At 37.8% G+C, this 9,520-nt stretch overlaps 1 protein-coding gene and 1 non-coding gene across 2 annotated transcripts; both read left to right on the plus strand.

The window, feature by feature from the left end:
- The first annotated feature begins 185 nt into the window (after window positions 1–185).
- Window positions 186–4,015, plus strand: LOC100949733 (mitochondrial import inner membrane translocase subunit Tim23). The gene is made up of 3 exons (XM_023508010.1): window positions 186–292; window positions 2,194–2,252; window positions 3,836–4,015. Exons 1-3 carry the CDS (start codon window positions 186–188, stop codon window positions 3,958–3,960), a joined length of 291 nt encoding a protein of 96 aa, XP_023363778.1. The 3' UTR covers window positions 3,961–4,015.
- Window positions 1,609–1,812, plus strand: LOC111722137. The gene has a single exon (XR_002771064.1). It is a non-coding gene; the product is annotated as a small nucleolar RNA SNORA74 (small nucleolar RNA).
- Window positions 4,016–9,520: the final 5,505 nt, after the last annotated feature.

A 9,520-nucleotide genomic window follows, 5' to 3' on the forward strand; every position in this document is an offset into this window, starting at 1 on the left:
CTTGGGAGGCGGAGGCAGGAGACTCGCTTGAGCCCAGGAGTTGGAGATTGCTGTGAGCTGTAATGCCACGGCACTCTACCCAGGGGAACAGCTTGAGACTCTGTCTCAAAAAAAAACAAAACAAAACATGAAAAAGAATCAGAAGAGCAGTTTTGTTTGTTGTGCTCTAAAGCTATATTATTTGGATGAATTGTTATGATTTACTAGGGGCTGCATTTGGGGCAGTGAATGGTCTTCGGCTAGGATTGAAGGAAACTCAGAACATGGCCTGGTCCAAACCAAGAAATGTACAGTAAGTCTCATGTAATCTTTTGATTTGATGATGTTTGAATGTTAACCACTGCTTTGTTGGTTTGGTGGGTATAACCTTGAGGTCTTAACATATTTTTTTATGTTTTTTTTTTTATCTTACTCAAGGAGAAGAGGGAATCAGATTACTGAATCAATGTCCCTCACTTACCTAGTACTACCCTAACATAATTTTTTAGCTACACCTGTTCCATTCTCCAAGCCTGTATGATATACTTTCCAAAATGTTGAATTACTAATATGAACTGTGGATTGTTCTGGGATCATAGAACATGGTAATGATGAAAGCAGCACATAAGAGCGACAGCTAAAACTGTTGTCATTTAACTTGAACTTCTTACTCTCTGTTTCTGAAATAGGCACAGAAATTTTAAATTCTTAGAACTGACAGGTTGTTCCAACAGGATAAGACAGGAGCTTCTCAGGAACTTGAAGTTGGCAGAGAGAAAAATACAATTAAAAGGGTTGGAAAGTGGATATAATCTTCACCTTGCTTAAGAAATAAACTTGGCTAGTCCCCTGATATTCCCTCAGCAATATGTTGATCAGTTTTGCATGTTTGTATAGGTCATATAACTGCAATTGCAAGTATGTGTTCTTCCATGGGTCGCGGTTTTGTTTAGGGTCCCGTAACCTCTAGCTTCCTTATGTAGTGTCCAGCCAGCAGGTGGCAGCAAGTGTGCTAAAATTAGACCTTAGGAAACTTGAAGACTTGTCAAGTTTTTTATATTCCTGTTCCCATGTGGATTAGTGCCCTTGCTTTATCAGCCCAAATCCTTCAATATTTTTATTATTTGTTCCTTGCTTCAGTAATTTTTTTTTTTACTTTTTGTATCATGGGGAATTTTGAACATATATATACACAACAGTGGACAAAATACATACTGTAATGAATATCCATGAACCATAAACCATCCTTTAACAACTTTCAGCTGTGGCCAGCTGTGTTCCAGCTCCTCCTTCCCCTCTTATTTTCAGATAAGTCCCTAACATCATATTAAAATATAAACTTGGAAGTAGAATGTTGGCTAGAAGAGATAACCTGCTTTTTGCTTAGTAATAGTTATTAAAATTATGTTATGAATGAAAAAAAGTGCTAAACTTAAAATATATTAGTAAATGTGTAATATAATTTAAAGCAATGTATTTCATTTTGTAAACATTACTACTTTTTTTTGAAAAATAACCTTTTAGAGGTGATACAAATTTTTCTTCCCATACAGCATTAATTAAAATGAGTTCTTTAATAAATTAAATTGAATGAATTCTTTTACTCTTTGTTACTGTACTTGCATAATTCCCAGCAGTAGTCAGCTGTCCGGACAGAACCATTCCTGTGATGGTGTTACACTGCTGGAAGAGAAATGTCTTGTCTTCTTTATCCGGTTGCCTCCATCGCTGTTCTGGTGGTGTCTGGCACTGATACAAGGCAGAACTGTGCTTCCTTGAGAGTGTGCTAAGCATTCACTTTGACTGCTTAGTTCTAGTCGGGGAGCAGACACACAATGCTTTCTCCATGTATTCTAGTTTAAATGACTAAGTCCTTCTCTTTAATTCTTTATATTCTGTACTTTCATATTCTTTACTTTGATCATCTTTAATATCTTTTTTTTCTTTTAGATCCAAGTATAGGATTTTATAACATCAATAAGAATTTCCTTCAGTTGTTGCCTAAAGTCTTAATTTTAATCTAACCTATATCCACATGGAGTAAAAGCCATGCTTACTGAAATTCAAAGGAGATATTGAGTTATATCTTAAAAATAAGAAAACCTGGGGCTTGGGTCCAGGCATTTCAAATGGCTACTATTATGGGTTTTTAAAGATTACTAGAATTAAATAATGATCCTAAATAACAAAATCTTTCTCTTTTTGCCCTGGTAGGATTTTGAATATGGTGACGAGGCAAGGGGCACTTTGGGCTAATACTCTAGGTTCTCTGGGTAAGTAGAGATCTCATTTGATAATTAATTGTTAACACAAAAAATATGCAAACCTATTATGAACAATTTGATCAACCAAAATTCTTGTCCTAGGATATGAAATTATTCCTAGTGAAGTAATGTTGTTATTACTTAGGGCAAGACCATGAACTGCATAATGAAATAATCTCAGGTACTAATACTATTTTTAAATGTTTTAAATCCTTTTAAACATGGCACACTCTCCTGTCCAAGCAGGACCCAAAATAAAGTCATGTTTTAACTAAATACTTTAGATACAAAGCAAAGAGCTTTTTTTGTTAGGCAAGGTTCAAGGTCCTTTAGTGAGACGTGATAGATTAATCCAGTCCTCCTGCTGTTTTTCTATTATTTATTCAGGAGTCTGTTTACCTGAGTAGATGTAGAGGACTTAATTGCCAGAGTTGCAGTAGGTCCTTTGTAGATAACGAAAACATTTGCAGTTCTAGGAAAGGGGTGATTTAGTAGTGCTTAGTCAGAACCACATGCTTTCCTATCATATTGTCTATGAATGATTGATTCTTTTATTGATGGCTTATAAATAGACCTCTTGTGGCACGTATGCCCTCTTTAAAACTTTTATAATTTTTGAACTTCATTGAAAGTTTGGAAATCTCAATTTAAATTGTGGCAGATGAAGCAAGAGAAAATGTAGGCAACTTATTGAAAAGATAGAAAAAGTTAATATTGTGACACAGTAGAAGCAGTACATTTTCATACCATAAAGCTAGTGTCATATTTTGGATCCTAATAGATGGCTGCTTCCATAGGCTCCTGCATGGATTCCTTCTACCCTACATAGTTACCCTCTGTTCCTTAATTATTTACACACCTAGATTAATCAGCTGTCTTTATCTGCCGGGACTTAAGATTTGGCACTTCAAGGCTTATATTCCAGGAAACCCCTCAGTCCTAGGCAAACTGTAAGCGCCCCATACCCCATCTTCTTGGGGCTCTATTGCAGACTTCACTGGATAGGCATGATGGAGGCATGATCAGCTACATAGAAATGTGGATGGACAAAAGAAGTGATCTAATACTAACAGACTATATAGAGAAACCCAGCAAGGCTTATCTGTTCAGATTCTTGGCCTTTCTGTGTAGCATTCATTCTTCCTGAGTGTGGGGCAGGACCTCTTCTGAAAAGGGGGTGTTATGACCTATAGTCAGGCAAAGCAAATCAAAAAATTTCTTTATGAGCAGCTCTAAGACTGAAAAGTAAAGGAAGATTATACTTTTAGTTTCTATGGCCTACCTTTGAGGGGGAAGGATTAGGTGAAAGTCAGAAGGAGTTCTGGGAGAGATTCTATTTCCTGAGGCCTGAAGCAGCCCAACATTATAACAAAAGACTGTTTTTCACGTTTATTGCTCTCCAGAGGTTCTGAAGTAGCTTCAAGAGCAAAGGATAAAAGGACAAATTCTTTAACAAGTGATATCCTTATGTTTTAGTCACTTTGGAAATAGCAAGGGCTATGGGAGTTAAAAGCTGGGAACTATGATAAAAAACCAATTTATATATATCATATTTGCTTTTTTATCACTGAACACTTCCATTTCCCCTTTAGCTTTGCTCTATAGTGCATTTGGTGTTATCATCGAGAAAACACGAGGTGCAGAAGATGACCTCAACACAGTAGCAGCTGGAACCATGACAGGCATGTTGTATAAATGTACAGGTAGGTACTATTGAGTGGAGCGCTTTCTTTTAATACATTTGAAGTATGCTTTTGGCAGTCCATGGTTTTCAAGGAAATTTAACATAATGTCCTCAGTGTTCATCCATGTTGTATTATGTGGTAAAATTTCTTTCCTTTCTAAGACAAATAATGCTCCATTTTATGTAGTAGACCACCTTTTGCATTTACATCTGCCAAAGGATGCTTGGGTTTCTTCAACATGTTGGCAGTTGTGAATAAAAATACCATGAATGTGGGTTTATAAATCTCTCTTCATGAACCTGCTTTTTTTTTGAGACAGTCTCATTATGTTGCCCTCGGTAGAGCCATGGCGTCACAGCTCACAGCAACCTCAAACTCATGGGCTTAAGTGATTGTCTTGCCTCAGCCTCCCTCATAGCTGGGACTACAAGTGCCCACACAACACCCGGCTATTTTTTGTTGCAGTTGTCATTTTTGTTTAGCTGGCCCGTGCCACTTTCAGATCCGCCACCCTCGGTGTATGAGGTTGGCACCATAACCACTGTGCTATGGGCACCGAGCCACATGATCCTGCTTTCAATTCTTTTGGCTATATACCCCCAAATGGGATTGTTGTATCATATGCTTTGTGGTTGATTTTTGATACTAAAACAATGAGATTCTTTTCTATATTCTTTCATACATTTTCCTTTTTTCATCTTGGATAAACAGTAGAATATACAAAATTTCTGGTTTTGTTTTAAATAACAATCTGACCCAGCAGGTACATTGCATGAGTATATTGTATACTTTTGGGTAAAGGACACACCTACAACTCAGACAAGCAAACCATGTAACCTAAATATATGTACCCCAAGTTAATCCGGAAAATAATTTGACTTACATGGTTAGCATATTAAATGATCACAAGACACATACCAAGCGAAAGCTCAAGAATGACTTCCCTTTAAGTCAAATTAGACCATGTTATTCTTAGGAGAACCCTGCTTTACTTAAAGATCAACCTTATGTTGCTATGAAAGGTCAGATAATTCTTTTCCATAATAAGTTTTTATTAGTTTAGAAGCAAACGTCCAAATAATACCTAATTTCTTATGTTGATACATCTTTGGTCACTTTTCTTAATTTTTATTTTTATCATAATCCATATACAGACATACACTCTTGTCTTAATTTTAAAAAAATTAAGAATAAAGAGGCTCAGCACCTGTGGCTCAAGTGGCTAAGGCGCCAGCCACGTACACCCAAGGTGGTAGGTTGGAATCCAGCCTGGGCCCGCCAAACAACAATGACAGCTGCGACCAAAAAGTAGCCAGGCGTTGCAGCGGGCACCTGTGGTCCCAGCTACTCGGGAGGCTGAGGCAGGAGAGACTCACTTGAGCCCAGGAGTTGGAGGTTGCTATGAGCTGTGATGCCATAGCACTCTACCCAGGGGGACAGCTGGAGGCTCCTGTCTCAAAAAAAAAAAAAAAAAGAATTTTAAAAGTCAAGGTTATTATCTTCTTAAAATCTGTCTCTTGATTTTTCCATCTTAGATATTGCTTGTTGACTTCCTTTTGGAAAAATTGTTAATTCCTATAAGAATTACATAGAATATGTTTAAGGGAGAAAGGAATTCACATGCTTTGTATAGGTCATCTCATTTAAAAGTGTCTGAAGGGAATAAATTGGTACTCCCTTGCTTCATAGCCAAGGAAACTGAAATTCAGACAAAGTAAGTTGTACTTTCACTTGCTTACACAGCTCTTTCATGGCTTAGTGTTAATCAAACCCTAGTCTTGACTCCAAAACCCATTGCTCCCTTTTCACCTTTCCAAATTGCCTCCAGGATAGAGAAAAATCGAGGAAATTCCTCGAAATAAGAAAAGAGGTAATAGCGATTGAGCTGGGCCTTAAGGATAGACTGAATTTCAGGTGTTGTTTGGTCATATAATATGCATAAGGAAGGTATAGGAGAAAAGATAGTTTAGGGCTCAGCGTGTGGAAAGTTAAGGTGAGAAGTTTAAAATTAGGCTGAAATGCAGCAACATCTAATCATCAGAGGATTTTGGAAAGGGACTATTAGAATCATCCTTGGGGAAGATGAAGCTAGCAGATAAGATAGATTGGAGATAGAAACCTCTAGTCAAAATGGTCAAGAAAAAATAAAACAAACTTTCAGGATTTAGGATGCAGGCCCCAACTCAGGTGATAGGTGGTAAACTTCACAACTGATGAAATGGGGGGATGATGAGACACAAAAAGGCTGTTTCCTAGTTTATTGTTTTCTCTTTTTTGTATTGTATTGTGAAAGTATATTTTTTACTTCCCATAGCACTGCATCATTAGAGGACTATTTTGTCAGTGATTGTTAGTCATTGGGGTGATTGTTTTTCTGTAAGTGGTAGGGATTGTCCCAGATCCCTTTGAGGATCCTAGGAAAGTCTTAGCTGGTTTATAAACCCTGAGTTAACGTCTCCTGATACAGACTCTACTCAGAAGGATGTAAAAGTTAACTCTTTGGAGTTACAAACACTTTCAGGTTTATGATTAAATGAAAATGCTAATATTTAGACGATAACAATTAATTGAAGTCCAGTGAAGCCAGATTGTTTACAATGGCCTGTGTGAGGCTCTCTGTCTTTCCTAAGATGTGCTCCCTTGCCACTTGGATGAGTCCACATTCTACTCTTCTTCCCATTGCCTCTTAACTCCCACTTCAGGGCCTTTGTTCTTGCTATTTCTGTTTCCTAGAATGCTCCTTCCAGCCACCTGCCTCACATGTTGCATCATCTGTGTGTTTCTGTTTTCAGATACCACCTTCTCAAGGCTTAAGCACCATTGTACGTAGTTTTGCACATATGCTTTAGTGTAGGACAAATGACTGAAAGTTAAATTACTTGAGCAAAGGATCTACGTGTTTAAAATGTTAATAACTGATAGCAGATTGCCCTTCCAGGCACTAGCTTATGTTTGCCAGTATTAAATATCATCTACCACTGCTTTCTTAAAGCCAGTGTTGAAGAATATTAATGTTTTACATTGCTTTTCCTTGGTTGCCTGTGAGAGTAAGAAACTTCTATTGTTTAATGGTTGTTTACATTTCTTCTCTAAATTGCTTTGTCATACCCTTTCTGCATTTTTTTTTTATTTTTTGTTTTTTTTGAAGCAGAATCTCACTTTCTTGCCCAGGTAGAGTGCTGTGGCATCATAGCTCACAGCAGCTCAAACTCTTGGACTTAAGTGATTCTCTTGCCTTAGCCTCCCAAGTAGCTGGGACTACAGGCACCCGCCACAACTCCTGGCTGTTTTTGGTTGTAGTTGTCATTGTTGTTTGACAGGCCCAGGCTGGATTCGAACCTGCCACCTTGGGTGTATGTGACTGGCGCCTTAGCTGCTTGAGCTACAGGCACCGAGCCTAAGAAACATTTCTTAATCTTGACTCTAAAGTAATTAATTATCTTTTAGATGTGTTAGCTCTGCCACTAACTAGATCTTATATCCCACAAACAAGGCACTTAAAAATTAAAGGCCTCATTTTTCCTGTGTAATATTTGCTTTGTCTCTCTAGAAGATCTAAAAGATAGAAGGTAAAACTGAAATATCATACGTGTGCTTTGCTTTATAGAGATTGGCCATTGCCCTTATTTGGTTATTCTCTGTGCAAACCAAACCAAGTGTATTTGGTGATCAAGCTCCTGTGCTTAGTTGGTCAGAGTTGTTGATTACAAAAAGACAAAGGCAGAGGCCATAAACTTTTTGTCATATCAACCTTTTGGGAAACCCTGGAATTAATAGGAACAGTAATGTGATAAAAGGCTCCCTACATAGATTAGCTAGCCATATTAGCATGTAAGAAAATCAAACACTTCAATGTTTAGTATCTTCTTGAGACAAATTTTTTCTATCTACCCTTTAAGAAAGTAATTTAATTGATTTGAACTAGTTTTTGTTGCATATAGGGTAGAAAATAGCTTCGGGAGGAATAAATGATTCTTAAGAGGCACATAATGTGTTACTGGTGTCCCAAAGATCTCAGAGCCTTATAGTTCACAGTGTTTTGATGTTTACCCCTAGTGTCTATACCAAAGAGGATTCCCAGAATAGTTTGTTATATGGCAACTGAGAACTGGCATGAAAATCCTTCCCTTGTGGAAACCATGTTCTTAGGACATGCAAAGCAAAGAGCCAACTAAAAGCCATGATTTGCAGCTCTTTCCACAGCATTGAGCAGACTTCATAGTCTTGTGGGTCTGTTTAGTGACTAGAGGTCCAAAAGAGCCTGAAGTTGAATGTTATTCATACTGCAAAATTATTGTGCTTTCAGTTATCTACCCTTTGTCATTTTTCTACTAATGAACAGTGTGGCTAAAGGTACCATGGCTATTGCTGTGTTAGTGTTGATTCAGAATGGAACTTAGAGTACTGCATTTTGGCTGCCTGTTTGAAAGAAATATTACTACACTCAAAGCTTAGATCTAATAACTAAGCCTTGCCATGTGATTGCAGATACCTCTTAGGGCTTATTCTTCTGTGCCTCGTAGTTTATTTTTTCTCCTTTAGTTTAGTCTGATTATAGTTCACTTTTGGCCCTGCAGCTTTTTATTGACTTGAAAGTCAAAAACATGATCCTTATTAAACTGAACCGATTGTTTTAAGAGTTCATTATTTTCCAGTTTTTATAGTTTTTTCCACCACATTAAATTATAGATGCAAGTTCAACTGCCATGCCTAAGGTCTACATACAGCAAGATGACATAAAGAGATGATAGGAACTTCAAGGACATAAGTCCCATTTACTTTGATTAGTGCACCTTTTTGTTTGTTTTGTTCCCCCCTACCACCCACTTAACAGCTGTTTATAGATGTCTGCAGTTTTCTGTTTGGGTCTGTTTAAGAGAGATAATTGTGGTACTCACATGAAAGCCCAAGAAAAACATAAGTAGGTCAGCTATCAGAAGTGTTCAGACAGGAGATTCCTGGAGGGAGTGGACCTTTAATCTATCAGATGAAGCCTTCTGGTAGGACACACGCACTGCAGAAATGTTTAGCTCTGACGTGTTCAAACTCAGCAACATCATTGAATTTCACAGAATTGACTAACACAGAGGTGAAATGATGCGATCACTCCTCCATAGTTCCACTCCACCTTTGTCTCCCTGACACATGATGTGGAACAGATAGACTTTAGATATAATGTTGGCCACCTCAAGTTACGGTCCCTGCTTATTTGTGCAACTGCAAAAGAACTGCATTTTTAAAAAACTTCTTTGAGTACCCCCACTCCTGGGGAGTTTCTTGTTTTTCTTCATCACATAAAATTTACAAGACTGATATTGTAACCACAAGCACTTTGGGGCATTTTCTATTGTAAGCATTTTGTAGCTCCACCTTAGACTTAGGGAATATTTTTAAATAACTGAAACATTTTTTCTTAGAATTTCAGGTGAAATGCCTATTGCCAGTCTTTTCCACATTAAGAGTTATTCATGGCTTGGCCCCTGTGGCTCAGGCGGCTAGGGCGCCAGCCATATACACCTGAGGTGGCGGGTTCAAGTTCAGCCCGGGCCCGCCAAACGACGATAGCTGCAACAAAAAAATAGCCAGGCATTG

Source organism: Otolemur garnettii, unplaced genomic scaffold, assembly GCF_000181295.1.
Source record: "Otolemur garnettii isolate 467f Iridium unplaced genomic scaffold, OtoGar3 scaffold00217, whole genome shotgun sequence".
Taxonomy (NCBI): Eukaryota; Metazoa; Chordata; class Mammalia; order Primates; family Galagidae; genus Otolemur; species Otolemur garnettii.

What these genes read in the sequence shown, in the direction of transcription:
- LOC100949733 (XM_023508010.1), top strand. Translation starts at nt 186, where the DNA reads ATGAATTGTTATGATTTACTAGGGGCTGCATTTGGGGCAGTGAATGGT. An exon ending in TCCAAACCAAGAAATGTACA is followed by an intron (nt 293 to 2,193) that starts GTAAGTCTCATG and finishes TTGCCCTGGTAG; the next exon opens with GATTTTGAATATGGTGACGA. An exon ending in TAATACTCTAGGTTCTCTGG is followed by an intron (nt 2,253 to 3,835) that starts GTAAGTAGAGAT and finishes TTTCCCCTTTAG; the next exon opens with CTTTGCTCTATAGTGCATTT.